This window comes from Panthera leo, chromosome C2 (genome assembly GCF_018350215.1).
Source record: "Panthera leo isolate Ple1 chromosome C2, P.leo_Ple1_pat1.1, whole genome shotgun sequence".
Classification (NCBI taxonomy): Eukaryota; Metazoa; Chordata; class Mammalia; order Carnivora; family Felidae; genus Panthera; species Panthera leo.
In genome coordinates, this window is record NC_056687.1 from 70,017,256 (window position 1) to 70,035,542 (window position 18,287).

General features: G+C 46.0%; 1 protein-coding gene across 1 annotated transcript in view; it reads right to left on the reverse strand.

Moving 5' to 3' along the window:
* Positions 1 to 18,287, reverse strand: part of ITGB5 (integrin subunit beta 5) — a 121,354-nt gene that overhangs the window by 64,748 nt on the left and 38,319 nt on the right. The window contains 1 exon segment of the mRNA XM_042955044.1: positions 12,815 to 12,983. Within this exon segment, the coding sequence (XP_042810978.1) occupies positions 12,815 to 12,983 (169 nt within the window).

The following is an 18,287-nucleotide window of genomic DNA, read 5'->3' on the forward strand; positions in this document are numbered from 1 at the left end:
CTGGCTGCTCTCCCGGCAGGTGGATGAGGTCAGAGATAACATTCCCCACCCCTCCATCTCCCTTTGTGGAGATTTACTTGCATGACTCACAATCACAGCCCGCACTTGACCTTTCTCCTGAGCTTTACTCCCAGGTCTGCGCCGAAAACCAAAGTGTCTGCTGTGACCTGGAACTCAACTAATCGGAAGACGCGGCACCACATTTACCCCCAGATCAACCGCCCCTCCAGGCATCCCCATTTCTGACAATGGGGCGATCACATGCCTTCTTTAGAAACTTTGGAATTATCTTTTTTATCTTCTTTCTCTGGTTCTATGACAGCACCAGGCCTGTCCCAAACTGTCAATTCTCTCTTACAGACAATTCCTGTGTTGAACCAGAGCCCCTGGACAATGCTACATACAATTTCCAGAGTTTTCTCTTCACTTCCTAACACACCAGGTTAGCAGGCATAGCCTGAGGCTCGCCTTCCTCCTGGCCACCCACCTGCACTCTGCCAGGGAGGTATGACTGTCACCCCGTGTATTCCAGCTGTTCCAGGCAGGCAACACACATGGGTAGGTGACCATACTATGTGACACACAGCCATCCACAGACTGTGGCTGGGAGAACCGTCACCAAGCCCCAAATCTCTGACTCCATCCACATCCCAGAAGGCAGACCTTCTAGTTCTATGGGGACCAACCGGCCTGACCAGGGCTGGGGCCAAAGAACTCTTTCCCAGGGTGGAAAGCTCAGTGGGTGGGGAATTTGTCCTCAGAAAGCAGCAAAGATCTGGGGCTGAGGGAAAAGAGAAAGGGGTGCAGGACCCAAGCCCCAGAATCACAAGAGCACTGTGCCCAGCACAGGCTCAGCACTCAGTGAAAAAGGAGCAAACGAACACACAGACAGAATCAGAGCTGGGTACCAACACCCTCCCTGGCCAGGTTAGAAGTCTTCGATCATGACACTCACGGTACCACCAGCTCCACGTACGCTTTCCAATCTAGCAAACACCTTATTTGAAACCCCCAAATATGGGAAGAGTTAAGAGCTATCGAATCGCTTGCCATCTGCTAGGAGCTGCAAGAGCAGGAGAGGGGCGAGGCCAGGCAGTCACTGGGGATGGTTCCTGGGACGGCCCCAGGCAGCCAGGCCTGGAAGTCAGCCAGGGGAACCTGGGGCTCTGTGCAACGGTGAAGAGGAGGCCGGAGTCCAAGAAATGGGGAAGCAGGAACGGAGATACTAGACCAGGTCTTCCCAGCTTTGAGAAAATAAATAAAAATTGGCTCCTCCCCAGGGTGAAGACAAACTTGGTTTGTTTACCTCTAACATCTGGCCCAGGACAGCACGGGAACTGGGCAGTAGAGGATGTGGTTTCTCTGTCGTAATCCGGGACTGCAAGGTCTGACAAAGGAGGAAGGTCACTCAAGGGACCAAAAATAGGCTTCCATCTCCCTTGTCCACTTCCAGTCTGTCCCTGGGTCCCTCTTAACAGCTCCCCCACTGTACCTAGACTTTTACGTCATGGCAAGGTGGCTCCGTGGCAAAGCCACTGGGAGCAGGGAAAGCTTTTTTAGGCACCAGGTCAAAGTAAGCTGTGCCTGGCACACAAGTGAGTGTGCATGATAGGGTTCATGGTCATGGCAGCCAAATACAAAGGCGGCTGAGAGGGTACACTGCTGAGAGTAACAGAAAACAAGCTAGAAGGGGCTACTCCAGAACAAACACACCAGGGGCTACTGGGCCCAAAAACTGACTCAGAGGAAATATATAGCACCTGCAGTTTGGAAGGAACCCAGAGGTTATCTTGTCCTCGCTCCTGTCCAGTACATGGAGCTTTCCTCTGGTGCCCCCACTACGTGGGCAGGGGGCCCACACACACAGTCACTGCCCCATCTGGCATCTGGCAGCCTGCTCCACTGCAGAGCAGAGATCTTTGTTAGAGAATTCTTCCTTGCCTTGAACTCAAACCTGCTTCCCTGCAGCTATCCTAGCACCTCCCCACCCCTGAATAGCCAGGGGAGTCTATTCCCCCTTCTATGACGATGTCTGAGGTCACCTATGCTTTTCTCCAGGTATCTCTCTTCCTGGGTAACCTTTAACCATTCCCTCTAAGATATGGCTTCCAAGCCCAGCACCATCCACTTACTCACCCTCTTCCACTCTCTCACAGTCAATGTCCGTCTTAAACACAGCCCCCGGGGCCTATGCAGTTCCTGGGATGTGATCTGAGCTCACAGAGGAAAGCAGGGCTGGGACTCGGGTGTTGCATTTGGCAGCTGAATCTTCTGACTAGCTCAAATTAAGCATGTCAGTCCCCAGATCCATTTCATAGTGACCTGCTTACACACAGGGACCACAGCAGGGCATGTGAAGCGATGAGGGTAGCCTCAATGACGCCCGTACGGGAAAGTGCCAGGAAGGGCCTGAAATCCTGGTTCGTGGGAATGTGGAAAAGCTGATGTCCCTGCTCGGCTGCCTTAGGAAACATTGATGGATGCCTGCCTGAATGTGGGCTGGCCTGCTTGTTCAGAGGCGATACTCACAACACTCTCTGGTAAATGGTGTTCAAACCCCAAGGTGGCCTGAAGTCAATACATCATTCCAGGGGCATTTTCAGTGAAGATGGAAGCACTAGCTTTAAATGACTGAGTGTTCTGATCTCAAGGGCAATCTAATTAAAGTGAATGCTCACCCAACATAAAGGTATTAATACAACACATGGGCCTCAGTTGTCACTGAAGAGTCACCAGCCACATGCCCCCTTATCGCTGGAAAAGACCCACCACCTGAAAAAGTGTCTTGCCACAGCAGAACCACTGAATTATGAATGAGAAGGCAGATTATCAGAGTCCCCATTTTACAGATAATAAAGCCACGGTCAAAGATAAGCATGCTTGCTCAAAGGGCTGGGGTCCAACAGAATTCTGACCTTGGGACGGTACAAGTGGTCCCTCTGGAAAGTGCTTAGGGCTGCCAGAGCCATGTTATAAGTGCTTCCTGATAAACAGGAAACTCTTAGTTCCAGAGAACAGTTGCATATGCAACTGTGTTCTCCTGGGACTGTACCAGTCCTCCTTACCTGGGAAATTGTAATGGTTCCTTAGAGGAGGACTTTCTGTCTTTGGAAGCACACACCTCCCACTGCTCTGCTCCGGTGTGAACACAACAGTCTGCAGGCACTCTAACGTCAAGGTTAAGAACTCCGGCCTTAGAGCAAGGGGGCTGGGTACAGTTTCCATCTCTGGCTCTGTCATTTCTAGCTGTAACAACCTTGAGAAATTACTCTGCCTTTCTAGGCTTGTTTCTTCATCAAAAGGGGACAATAAAACCACACTCAAAGGATTAAGTAAAATAAGCCCTGTGAAGTACATGGCATAAGGCCGGGTTCTCAGAAAGCACTGAACCAATGGTAATCAATAACATCATCAGCATTGGAAACCAAGAGGCAGGGAGACCAAGGGAGACACTGAAGGAGAAGATGCTGTGATTCAGTCAGCGGCTCCTAAGGTGCCGTCTCTGTGCATTCTGCTGTGTGCTCCACTGGTATTTCAGGTTGTTGGACAAGCACCTGTCATCCAATCACAGTCATGAGCACAGGGACAGGAGCTGTGGCTCATTCATCTATGCATCCCCGCAGCACCTAACACGGTGTCCTGCACGCAGTAAGTACTCCACAGATCTTCAAAAGTAATGACGGAACACTGTATGTTACCCTTTCGGGCAAGCACTCGGGGAGAGAACAAGTTGTGGGGAGGAAATGAAGAAGGAAAAAGGACTGACCTGACCAGCCAGCAGGCAGACCCCACAGCAGATCTGAACACGGGGACCGAGTCTGAATTCGAACATGGCACATAAGGAAAACCGAGGTTAGTTCTGAGATTGGCTTCCTCTACCAGGCTGACATTCAAGTCTATTTCGGGCACTTTATAAAATAATCGTGTTCCCATTAGTTGTTTTTCCTGCTTCCATGCATACTTTTCAAATGAAAAGTTAAAAAAAAAAATCTTTTCTGTGGTTAAACACAAGAAGGACAAAAGTGCAGTAATTCTTTCCTTGGGGAAAAGAAATCTTGGCCTGTGAGTCAGGATTTAGACATTTACTTTGAGCCCAAGCCCCAACAACACACAATACAGCATGTCTGATGTGGACTCCATGAAAGAGTCCAGTCTGAATGGAAGAGAAACATTTGGAATGTTGGCATGGCTGAACCACATGAGGTTCTTATTTTTGCAGGAAAAATTATTAGTAGTCAAGTATCAAATATCATTGATTGTCAAATATCAGTAATTTCATGTGGCTCCCTCTAATGTTTACAAACCGGTTGTTTATAACCTTCCGGTGGATCTACAAGCTCAAATCAAACCCCTACAAGCTCAAATCAGAAGCCATAGGGACTTTTCCCCATCTTTCTTTAGCTTTCCCCATCATACCTGCCAGTATACACTGACTAGGCTGAGTTGGAAAGTCCTGCCAGCTAATGGCATCTGGTTCTCTTCAGTGGATGTCCACGTAGCACTGTAAATGCCATGGAGGCAGCCTGGTACAACAGGCGGGTGGACGGGCTTGGAGCCAGGTGACCTGTGGGTTCCTGAACTCAGAAGCATAAAGGAATCTGTGAGAACAAAGCATCTGTTTATTCACCAAATGTTTAAAGAGGGCCTGTTATGTGCCAGGCAATGTGCTGGGTGCTAGGGAAATACAGCAGTGAGAAAAGAGATGGGGTCCCTGCCTTCAGGGGGCTTACTGTCTCAGAGAGGAGGTAGACATCACTCAAGGAGTGGCCCAAATAAAAACAAAATGGCTACTGAAGTAGTTGTGACCAAGGGCTTTGTGCTCTGACCTCATCAGAAGGCTCAATCAGGGAAGTCTTCCCTGACACATAGACAAGTAGAGGTCCAAAACAGAAGTAGGCAGAGACTACACATTCCAAGAAAGCAGGTTTGGGGATACAAAGGAAGGAAGGAGGAAGAGAAGTAAAGATTTTTAGGGCAGTAAAACTGTTCCGTAGGATAGAACAGTAGTGGATACATGTCATTGTACATTTGTCCAAACCCACAGAACATGCAATACCAAGAGTGAACCCAGAAGTTAACTATGGACTCTGGCTGACAATGATGTTCATGGACTATAATAAATATACCACTCTGGTGAGGGATGTTGATGGTGGGGGGGCCATGGGGCTGGAATGGGGGGGTTCAGGGACAGGAATTATATGAAACACTGTACTTTATGCTCTATTTTGCTGTGAACCTAAATCTGCTCTGAAATGAAATAAAGTTTATTAATAAAAAAGGAAAAGAAAGAAAGAAAGAAAGAAGCAGGAATACAGGGGAGGAGTATTCCAAAGAGAGGAAATAGCATGTGCAAAGGGCCCCATAGTCAGAGTAACTGATTCAAGGTCATTTGGCTGGAATGCAGAGGCCAGGGGTGAGAGGTTTGGGGAGAGAGCAGTTCCAGAAGAGCCTGAGAATAAATCTTTGTCTCTTTGCCTCTTTGCCAAATGGACATGTAAAGCACAGAGGAGCCCATCGCTTGAAATCAAAACTGACATTCTAACCAGATTTGGAAATATTGCCTCAGTCATCGAAGGGGCCTTCTAACCTTTCTGCAGGGTGTTTCTTTCCTGCCATATCATTAGTCAAGCGAGCCAAGGGGTGTAAAACACCCTCAACACAGGGAACACAGGCTTATGCTGGAGGACCAAGAGACAAAAACTCTCATCCGTGCCCTGGTGACAGTTCTGAATTGTAACTGAGTCAGTTCCCATCCCTTGTGTCAATAAGCAGCTGTCAGCAGGGTAGTAATACCCAAACACAGTTCATGGGCACGAGGCAGAACAAGGAAACGTCACTTCAGGGCCGGACACAGTCAAGTGATTAAAAAATGCACATTAAACCACAAACATCTGCAAAATAGAAAGCCAAGAGAAACTTTCACCACCTCTGGCAAAAAAGCTGCATGGGCATGGGCAGAAGACGTGCATACCTGCACACATGGCCCCTAAAGCTTCACTGGGCCACAGGAAGTTCAATACTTTCATGGTGTTTCACCAAGACACTGAGCCAGAGGAAGAGCAAGCAGGTTGGGGCTGGAACAAGCCCCCCAAACTTGGTGCAATCCGCTAGCAGAAGCAGTTCACGCATGCTGACAGATAACCCAGATGGTGAGAAAACAGAACACGTTAGGGACTCCTTTTCAGGTGACATGAAGTGTCAGGGATGGCTGCCTTCTTCAAGGAATTCCATACATTTCTCAACTCATGCTTGGAAAAACAATGCAAGTCTGAGGTCTAAAAGAAATCAGGCGGGGTGCCTGGGTAGCTCAGTCAGTTAAGGTTAAGCGTCTGACTCTTGATTACAACTCACGTCATGATCTCAACAGTTCCTGACTGAGCCCCATGTCAGGCTCTGCGCTGACAGTGTGGAGCCTGCTTGGAATTCTCTCTCTCTCTCCCTCTCTCTCTCTCCCTCCTCTGCTCATCCTCTCTCTCTCAAAATGAATAAACTTGAAAAAAAAAAAGTTCCTAATAAATACATAAATAAATAAACAAAAGAAATCAGGCAACAAGTAAAAACAAAAACAAACAAAAAAACCTCAAATTAACTCTGTGGGAGGCTGGGACAGGGGAGGGGGCAGAGTAGAAACTTCTAGCAGTGCCTGATTCCAGGGATGGGGAATTTTCCAACCTCTATAGGTACCTGTGGCAGCCCCTCCCTGGCCTGAGGCTCAAGACTGAACAGGGAGTGACCAAAAAGGCAAAATCAAGGGCTCTGAGCAAAAGGGGAGGAGTCCTTTATGAAAAATAGCACCGACCAGCCCAATGGAGGGCATCCTAGAGATCTCCCTTCCATTCCCACCTCCTTGCATTTTCCAGATGCTCTGCGGCCCAGAGAGGTCAGCTGGCCTCCACAGAGTCAGTTAGCAGCAGGCTTAGCTTGATTAGGACAACATGACTCTAAGTTGAGCTTCCCTGCTCTGCAGGGTACTGTCACTACTTCCCAAAGCACCAGGTACCAGGTAACAGAGCATGGGCCTCAGAATCAATCAGATCTGGTTCAAATTATGGCTCTACTCCTTATTAACAGTAAGTTTCATGAATCCTTGTCCTACTCCGTTTCCTTCTCCATAAGCAGGGGACAGCCCCCACTGCCAATACACTGAGGGGCTGTTGTGAGCATCAGAGATAATGTATGTAAAACATCTGGAGCATGGATGAGGGGTGAGCAAGGGCAGCAATTATTCTGTTTCTAGAGGTCCACAGAATTTGCATTCCTACAGAAAGTCTTGCCAGGGTAAAGCTGTCCCCCCAGCAATTCTGCAGCCGGGTCTCCATTTTAGATCAGAATGCTCACACCAGCGAAGGAATAAAGGATTCAGATCATGCTGCAGACTTTTTACTCAGCATGTAAACTTCCTTTGTTTGCTTTGAGACTCACTCATCCACCTATTTCTGAGAGGATATACAATGGTTTAAAAATCTAACATACAATACAAAATTAGAGAATCAAGGTTCAAACAGGAAGTCTGCCTGAAGGATGTGGAGGTTCTAGATGCTGAAACAAAAAGGGGAACGTACTGGGTGGCAAAGATCTTATTTTCTTGTCTAACTGTTGAAAGCAGCCCATAGAACCCTGTGCGGCCAGGATGCACCCAGCCAAGCTCAAACTGGCAGGTCACTTCTTTAAGCACGAACAACAGCAAAGTGGTGACTGGCAACCTGGAAGGCAGAAGACCTCGGCCACCCCTCCCCTGCACCCGAGGCCAGGGACAGGCCCAGTTTAGGGAGAGCAGGAAAGCAGTCCTTGTTCCAGTCTGAACCACTCATCACATTTTTATCCACACAATTTCAGAATAAACAACTTACAGTCAACTTCTAGTAAGTTCTGGAAGAACAAGAAAAGTAGTAAAGGGAAATTATTATTTTGACCAAGGAAGGTTCAAGAATAGATTTCTAGGTAAGGATAAGAAATTAAGAGCAGGAGCATTCCCTCATCTGGCCTAGCCAGATACAGTGTGTTGCGGAAAAAATGCCTGCATTGATGACAGAGGTGTCCCTTAGCTGTGGACACTGTTAAATGACCTCTCACAGCAATGTGACCTGAGCGGGATAAAGACTTCCTCCCACTCGTAGAATCAGGGTCCTTGTCCTAAATGGAATCCTACATAGAAACAGTTTCCTTCTTTTTGCAAAGAACAGCTTTCTAAGAAATATAAAGTGGGCCACAGAGGTGGGATTTAGGGCCAGTCATATGAACATACTCCTAAATCACACAAGTTGATAACTAACAGTCTATCCCAGGAAAACCAGAGCAAGAAGGAAACCAGAACAAAGAGCCCCCTGTGAGCTGCGACACAGGCCTGCTTATCATCTCCAAGGGCTCAGGGTCGCTCCCTTCAGGGGAGGTAGGAGCACGGGGAGAGGTTGGGGGGCGGGGGGGGGGGGGGGGGGGGGGCACATGCGCTGCCCAGCCAGCTCCAGCCTTCCTGACACCACTCTCCAGCCAGAGCTCACAGGCCTGTGGGCTCTGTCACAGTCAGTTTGCAGGATTCAGTGGAAGCACCTTTAATCTGCCCAAATCAGGAGGCAGCAGAAAACTCAGTAAACAAAGTAAGAAATGCTTAGGACTCTTAAAAAAACAACTCTCAAAATCTAATTATTATTACAAATCTAAATATCATTGAAATAAATGGTATCTGGGATTTACTTCAAATAATGGGAGAGAGTGGTTAGGCACACAAATCAGATCGTCTAGGAGTTGGTAACTGGCAAAGATGGACAACAGGTACGTGGGTTTAATTTCACTGTTCTACTTCCATATGTTTGAGCTGTTTCATTATAAGTAAAAAACAAAAACAAAAACAAAACAGGGGCACTGGGGTGGCTCAGTTGGTGAAGCATCCAACTCTTGATTTTGGCTTAGGTCATGATCTCAAGGTTTCTGAGACTGAGCCCCACGTTGGGCTCTGCACCGACAGTGCGGAGCCTGCTTGGGATTCTCTCTCTGCCCCCTCCATACTCAAGTGCTCTCTCTTGCTCTCTCTCTAAATAAATTAAAAAAAAAAAAAAAAAAAGTAAAAACATCATACCAAATCATTGTGAAAATGTAGGTAAATATAAAATTAAAAAAAAAAAAACAGAGAAAACAAAAACCACACATAATCCTATCACCAGAGACAACCACTGTTAACACTTCAGTCTATATACTTCCAATCTTTTCCACATACTTCTCTCTTTTGTTTGTCAAGTATGTTGTCATATGTTTATGCTGTTTTATTACTTGCTTTCCCTTCCTCTCTTACTTTATCAAGAATTATTCAAATCCTTGGGAATGCAAGCTGGGGCAGCCACTCTGGAAAACAGTACGGAGGTTCCTCAAAAAACTAAAAATAGAACTACCCTACCACCCAGCAATTGCACTACTAGGCATTTATCCATGGGATACAGGAGTGCTATTTCTAAGGAACACATGCACCCCAACGTTTATAGCAGCACTATCAACAATAGCCAAAGTATGGAAAGAGCCCAAATGTCCATCGATGGATGAATGGATAAAGAAGATGTGGAATATATGTACAATGGAGTATTACTCGGCAATCAGAAAGAATAAAATCTTGCCATTTGCAACTACGTGGATGGATCTGGAGGGTATTATGCTAAGTGAAATTAGTCAGTCAGAGAAAGACAAATATCATATGACTTCACTCATATGAGGACTTTAAGAGACAAAACAGATGAACATAAGGGAAGGGAAGCAAAAATAATATAAAAACAGGGAGGGGGACAAAACAGAAGAGACTCATAAATATGGAAAATAAACAGAGGGTTACTGGAGGGGTTGGGGGGGGATGGGCTAAATGGGTAAGGGGCATTAAGGCATCTACTCCTGCAATCATTGTTACACTATATGCTAAGTAATTTGGATGTAAATTTAAAAAAATAAAATTAAAAAAATTAAAAAAAAAAAGAATTATTCAGATCTTTAAATGTCCTTTAAGGGTATGATTGCTACATGGTCTTTTATCAAAAGGTAAGCCAAAATCTACTTCCAATATATGGTTTCTATAAGTAAGGGTGTGGTGAACTAGGAAGGATGACATTTGTTATAAATAGGTGATTCCAAGTAAGAAAAACTGCATGAAATGTCCCCAAGCAGAAACTGACAGTACACATGAAAAGAAATACTAAGAGAGCCACTGCTGGCTCATAGACTACATAATTCCCAGCAGTTAGGAACCTTCCAGGTACTCGCCATTGCAAAGGCCATGGTGGGAAGAAGAGGAAAATGTCAACACCTAAAACTGAAATACACTCATAAAGTGAGCAATAATTCACACAGTACATTCACACAGTGGTTTAAGAAATCTGCCAGCATCTCTGAAATGCTGGAGTGTTGATATACTGAGTTTTCAAAGGGAAGAAGATTTGCATGGGCTTGGGGTGGTATGGGAAGGTTCTGTAAACACAAGAGTAGATCCTGCGGCTTCTCGGAGACCACTGTGCCTCAGGCATTCAACCGTGGCCTTTCCGATCACTCTATCAGAATTAACATAACTGGACATGGCTTTGTTCTGTCACTGAGTTCTTTCCCTCAAGCCCTAAGGATGATTTCCTCCCCCATAAAAAGAAAATCCACAAAATCCTCGAGCTGGGGAGATAGACGAGAGGGATCCTGTTTTCCCTGCACTATTTGTCCCTGCCAAGAAGGAGATTCGGCAGAATATCTGCGAAGACAACGCCTCATATGATCAATGTCTGAATGCCAGTCAAAAATGTAATTTTTCTTTCTGAAGCAAATCCATAAATGGCCTATATTGTGACACACTGTAAAGACTGAGAGCTGAACACATTCCAGCCATGCTCCGTCTGGCTTTCCTGGGCTGCTACAAACCACCAGAGGCCTCTGAACCAAACTGTTTAGCTCTGGCCCAGCAGCCAGGAAGGGAGGCGCAGCCACCGCAAGGCCATCTTCTCTAGGGGTGGCCCCGAGAACACAGTGAATGACGACAGAGCTGCAGGGGGACCAAGAAGGGAACCGCAGACGACTACACTTTCTTCCCATTTTTTCCTTCCCCTTATCCCTCCCTGTCTACCATTTCAGTTTTTTATTTCAGAAAGGACAACTGTGGCTCTCTTATCACCAGGTCAAGGATGGAGTGGAGAAAAAGTGGGTCTGTGACACACTGGACACGTGCTGAGGTCAGAAACTATGTAAGTGGTTAATTAAGTGCTTACCACTTGGTAAACGAACAGCAGCCTCTCCAAACTGAGTTTTAGCCCCTCCCCCAAACATGGGGGTCCCAGCGATCGCCCTACTGCTGAGCCACCGAAATTTTCAAGAGGGCATGCTCAGTGATGAGCACTCTGAAAAAATTGTGAAAGTATGTGTTGGAATGGCAAATTCAAGAGTGATATTTTTTAAAAATCTTGCTGTTATTGAGTTGTTTTGATAGTAGAAAACTAGTTTAGGAATAAGTTATTACCTAACAAGTGTCAGGGCGGATGTGGAGAAAAAGGAACTCTCATGCACTGTTGGTGAGAATAGAAATTGGTAGAGCCACTGGAAAATCATAGGGAAGTTCCTTAAAAAGTGAAAAATATAAATACCATATCATCCAGTAATTCTACTACTGTATTGACCAAAGAAAATGAAAACACTTGAAAAGATCTATGTGTTCTATGTTTAATGCAGCATTATTTACAGTGCCAAGATATGGGGACACCCCAAGTGTCCACTGAGAGATGAATGGATAAAGAGGAAATGGTGTGTGCACACACACATACACATATAATGGAATATTATTCAGCTACAAAAAAAGAAGGATATCTTGACATTTGCAACAACATGGATGGGCCTCGAGGGTATAACGCTAAATGAAAGAAGTCGGACAGAGAAAGACACATACCATATGATGTCACTTACATGTGGAATTTAAAAAACAAATCAAATGAACAAACAAATAAACAAAAAGCAGAAATAGACCCAGAGAACAAGCTGATGATTGCCAGAGAGGAGGGCAGTGGGAGAATGGGCCAAATGAGTGAAGGGTCGTGGGAGGTATGGGCTTCCAGTTCTGGGAAGAATAATGTACGGAGATCAAAGGCACAGCATAGGGAATGTAGTCAGTGGTATTATAACACATACTATGATGACAGAGGGTAGCTACTCTTGTGATGAACACAGCATAATACATATGTTTATCAAATCACTATGTTGTACACCTGAAATTAATGCACCATGTGTCAACTATACTTCAATTAAAACAAAAAGCTATCACCAACGTTCCATTTATCTATTTCACTGGGACTGGAACCTCTCAGAGCATGGGTTCATTTCTGACCTAGGTCTGTGTCCTCCCTCTGGATTCATACACCACAGAAAAGCTGGAGAAAAACAAATAGAAATGCAACCTGAGATGACATGCAGTTCTCTTTTTCAGCCAGATTCGCTAACCCAGCAATCTTTAAGGTTGGCCAAAACTGGGCCAGAAGGCTCAACAGGCCTCATGCATAGGGCTTGAACTTTACCTTTTCCCACCAAAAGAAGCAAGAGTCTAATGCATAAATGCAGAACAGCTGTCTTCTGGCAAAGACAGCGTCCCGTCACACACACATGGCCACACCCTGAAACAGAGACATACACCCGCCCCGACCCATCACTGAGCTCCAGCTGACTTGACTGCTGTAGGTTTCCCCAAAGGTCCCTGAGCTCACCCTCGGATGTAAGAATGGACACGAACCACAGGCTGGGGTGGCTCAAAATCTGCCATCTCCTACCGGCAGGGCCAACGCCCGCCCACATGTAAAGATGAAACAGAAAGAAAAGTTACCTTGCAGACAGCCGCCTGGAGTATTGCATCAAAGCCTCCTTCGGGAGCATCGCGGTTCCGGGACACCCTCTGTTTCCGAACCTCCTCATTGAAGCTGTCAACTCTGTCTGTAAGGGGCAGCAGATGGCGGAACCCAAAGGATGGGACGCAGTTTGGGAATAATTTGTAACTAGAGAGAAAGAAGAGAAGAGTCACTTTCCATCACTGTAGGTAAATCTTAAGCAACCAAGTACTCTGTGTGTTCACTGAGTGCCTTGAGCAGCAGTAATGAATATTTACCCAGCACCTACTGTGTGCCCCTGGGACACACAGAGAGAGAGACAACATGGTTCTTACTCTACAAAGGCCAAGCCCTACACCACAGGCAAGTCAGCATATCCAGGTTGTATGTGAATGGAATGGACAAATGGTTCGAAAAAAGGAGATAATAGCAGACTACTGCTGTCAGAGGAATACGTCACAGAGATGCCCTGCCATGGGCCTTGAAAGATGGGAGGGACCAGTGGCATGGGCACCATGGCCTGGGCAGCACAGCAGGGAAGGATCTTTTGGGCTAAGAAAGGTGGGCAGTGTCGAGTGAGAGCAGCCTGAACAGAGGTACTGTATGAAAGCAGCTTCCCACATCAACTCTGCTGCTGCCATGTGTTAAAAGATCACATAGAATCCCTTTGAGTGAACCCACTCAGAGACGCGCAGGACATCCTGGCACATGAGCAAAAGCTAGTGGAACAGGAATGAAGACATTCTATCTGCTACTTCATTCATTTATAAATATTGTGATGATAAGCCACCAGCTCTCCTAAATGCAACAGAGATCACTCAGAAGCTAACTGTCCTCAGATGGAAAATTAGATGTGGCAATTTGGGAAGAGGCAAGTATTGCATCTCAATAGTAAGTTAATGCCACATCTTTCTCCTGCAATACTGGGCGATCTCATCTTCAGTCTGCAGTAGAGATCCTGAGTGGTTCCATCCCTGGAGGAAATTAGATTCCAATTACAGATCTAGGAGTCTCAGCTTGACATGCAGTCGCTGACACAGGAAGAGAGGCCTTCCATTGTTTCACCAGTGGATTCTCGAGGGGAGAGGGAAGAGGGTCCTGGCCAGAGAGAAGCACACATGCAAGAGCCCCGTGGCAGGAGAGAACACAGGGAGCCCAAGAACAAGGAAGGCCAGTGAAGCTGCAGCGGGGGCAGACAAGGTGAGGATGGGCCAAGGGGAGGCTGAGAAGGCAGACTGAAAGAGACTGTGCAAGTTTGTGGCCACGTTAAGAAAGCCTCTCTTTTAGAACAAAAGATGGAAAAAAAAAAAAAACAACAACAACACTAACAGAGAGGCATGGGCGGGGGTGGGGTGGTTATAATCCAACTTAAGCCATGTGCATGGAGAGGGAAACAGGCTTAGCAACTGCTAGGGAATCCTGCCTAACTGCAGCCAAGAAGCAGCAGCCAGGGCAGGTCTGGACAGGTTCCCTTCCTCCAAACAAGAGGCAAACTTTGGCTTTCTAAGAGGCCATTCCACTCTCCTTCAGGACCTACAGTGCCTGCTCCATCCACCAGTCACCGCAGCAAACCGGCTCTGGACAGAGTCAACCCCACTGCCATTCTGGCCACGACTCTCTCTGGATGGGGGCGGGAGCTACAGGCTTCATCCATCTGCCTTCCCTTGGCTTCACTCTCTCCTTCTTCCTCAGACTTCACTTGTACCTTGTGCTTGGACAGGACAGACTTTTCTATATATGATCTGGACCATCAAATTTTTTATTCCCATCTCATTTTTCCATGAAGAGAAGGTCACGGAAATTATATTCCCGGAGAGAAGAAGGAAATGAGCTGAGGTCCTATTGGTAGTTATTTGACAAATGGACAGGTGCAGGAGGAAGCAAACACACAAATTTTCCCTTCCTTCAAGCCGCTCCTCCTCTCTGTGTGGTTCTGGTCTACTATGCAGGACTTAGGGAATGTGATTGTTGTCACAGTTGACCGAGTGGGTTGAGGAGAGAAAGGAGAGGAAAAGAATGATAACTGCTGTTCAGTGAGAAAGCCAGGGAAGCTGTGAAAAGCTCACCAAAATTAGCTTGGCATTTTTTTACCTTTCCCCTTTTATTCGTGCTAACAACATTAAGTAGATATATTTTTACTTGGAGAATTACTATTAAATAATCAGGAAATAGAAAATGTGTTTGCCAGAGAGAAGCCTTCATGGCAGAGAATTTACTACAACCAAATCAGTCATCTCTTCGAGGAAAACAGCTTTGTCACACAGATCCTGCCGCATGTCCCATAGTCACTAAAATACGATGTCCCCTGTGACTATTTAATTTAACCTCTGGCAGAACTGAGTGAACTGAAGGTCTGGGCACTTGGGGGTCTAACTCCAGGAAATGCTCCAACCCCCACCCTGTGTCTGTCTGTAGAGCCCTGTTTGGGGCCATGTATAGGGAGTTATTCCATCAAGGATTATAACCAAGAAGGTAAGTAAAATATATATGCTTAAGTTGCTTGGGGGAGCATGTACATATGAAAAGTGATTCCAATTTGAAGACGCTAGACCCAGGCAAATCCAGAAAACAATCTATGGCTTCAGGACAATATTGTGGGACAAGCTGACTGGAAACAGCTCCGTCTTAGTCTAAATACAGAACTGCCAGATAACATATAATTTTTCAAAATGCTCATATGTAAATGTTAATATGGAAGCTTAGCAGGGAAATCCCAGCTGCCAGAGATGAAGGAAAAAAAAAAAACATTCAACAAATGAGTACAGTTACGAGATGAGGTGGGCCTGGAGTAAGAGCTCATGCCAAAGAGCTCCCGGATGTGCCAGGACCCGACAGAGGTCCTAAGGGTTGGGGGCATGATTCTAACGGGGACGGATGAAGCACTGGAACAGGGCTCTCTTCATAAAGCTAAGCTCTACAAAGAGCTGCCCTGTCACCAAAATGAAAGACACAAATTCCAGCCACTAGCCTGGGAAAGAAGCAAGGAAGAGCCATTCTGGGCCGAGAGCAAGATGAATCACCCATAAAAATTGTTAACTCCAGGCTCGAGCAAGTCAGGATTCACTACTTTATGGTGAAGGAACCCCCAAAGGAACAATAAACAGGAAAACTAGTCCCATCGAAACCCGGAGGATCCAGGCAAACACATAACTGCCCTACAAGGATGGGGCTGTGATCCTCACCCAGAAAACCACTTCGGATGAAGAGGAGCTTATGACAAACTTATGGATCCCGTGAGAAACAAACCACCATGAAGGAATGTCCACAAATGCAACAAACTGAATGATGTGCCGTTCAAGAAACAGAGATAACAGAATGATTTGAAGCACTGTAAACGCAAGGATATTTAAAACATTAAAGGAGAGGAAAGAATACATACCAAAAGTCAGAACAGGATATTATTAGAAGAAAAAAAACAAGGCTGTGAAAACAAAACAATATAAAAAACAGAAGTTTGTAAAAAGAACCAAATAAAAACTATAGTCAGTGAAATTCAAATATGAAACTTCAGTGTATGGACTAACCAACTAAAAACCAAAATGGTAAACTAGAAGAAATTTCTTACTAGGGAAATTAGCGTTAGAAAATGAAGAGGAGAGGAGCCCCTCAGTGGCTCAGTCAGTTAAGTGTCTGACTCTTGATCTTGGCTCAGGTCATGATCTTACGGGTCATGGGTTCAAGCCCCAGGTCGGGCTCAGCACCGACAGTGCAGAGTCTGCTTGCCTGCTTGGGATCCTCTCTCCCCTACTCTTTCCCTTCCCCAACTCGTGTGCACGTGTGCATATTCTCTCAGAAATAAATAATAAACATCTTTTTAAGAAAGAAAGAAAATTAAGAAGATAGAGGAATCAAAGAGAAAATGTCTGAGAATTTTCAAGGATAAAGACGTATTCTCCGATTAAACAAGCAGACCAGATTCTGAGCAATGTAAATAAAAGCAAATCCAATCTAGACACATTCAAATGTGTATCATTATAGAATATGAAAAGCACAGGAAAATATTAAAAGCCACCAGAGAGAAGGAAAACCATTAGATGGACAGCCACCTTCTCATCAGCCACAGGACATGCCAGAAGACAATGAAATAACACCATCAAGGTGATGAAGGAATACTATGACCCTTGGAAGAAACACAGGGAGGGTAAGGGAAAACATAAATGATGAAGGATGAACTATGTCAGTTTACTTGCCCAGATTTTTGCATGTGTATTTCCATTTTTGTTGTGTGGTGAGAACATTTAAGATCTACTCACTCTCTTCCAAGTATACAAGTGCATGTTCCAAGTATAATATCGTTAACTAGCATCACCGTGCCATACGCCACATCCCCAGGACATACTCATCTTATAACTGGAAGTCTGTACCTTTTGACCAACATCTCCATGTTCCCCCCACCTCCCAGCAATTACCAGTCTACTCTGTTTCCGTGAGTTTGGCTTTGTTAGGTCCCACCTAAATGAGACATGACATGTATTTCAACAACAGCCCGATACCTCGAGCAAAAGGAAATGTCTTCAGGGCCGGGGATAACAGGCTGCATTAATCCTTCAAATCCTCCATCAGTAAATCCCACATGACTTTTCCCAGTGACACTCTTCCTGTTACTCAAAATAGCAAGTAAACAGATCTTTAATCTGGTGATTAAATGATACTGTGCCTTTTTTCCGATTATGGCAGCCCTGTTACTACTCCTTACTCCAGTCCTGGCATTTCTAGCACATTCTAAGATAGGAAGGGATGAATCTAGGATTTTGATCCTTTGGCAAAAACGTCTGGAGCAGGAGGAGGGACAAACCTCAGGAAAGCCCCATGAAAAACCAGCTCTCTTTTCTCTGAGGTGTCCTACATAGGTGATTAAGTCACTCCTGACTCTATCTTCCCAAAACTTCCTGGGGGCTCTTGCTGTTCCCACTCCCTCAGGGGAGAAAAATCCAACTGAAGGGGCCATCGGAGCTTGAGGAGAACCCCATGACTCTCCTCTGCGCACTAGCTGAAGGAAAAGAATAGACGAGGATCGCAGGCAGTGTGCACCGGGCCAGGGATGAAAGGCAGACAAGGGAGGCGGGCCAGCTGTGCGACATGAAGAGTGGTAAGGACAGCAGCGGCCGAGCATGTGGTACAAGCCCAGCTCCAATACACCTGCCCGCTGTTCTAGAAAACCTGGAAATCCTGGCTATTCTTGGTCAAATCTTCTAACAAAGCACACACAGGCTGGATCAGGTATAGGGACAGCCACCGTTCGCTGTTCTCCCCAGGAACAGCGGGAATCTCTGGGACCCAGGACACCACATGCATTCCACTGCCTGGCCGTGCGGAGATAAACCTCAGCCTGCTCACTGAGCCAGAATGACTCCCCGATGCGGTGCCCAGCTTACAGAAGAGAGATTTGCATGACTCAGCCCTGCTGTTTCCTTCAGAACTCCCGTTCTTCACTAGATTTCCTACCTTGCGAGTCTTTCAGGGTGCCTGTGC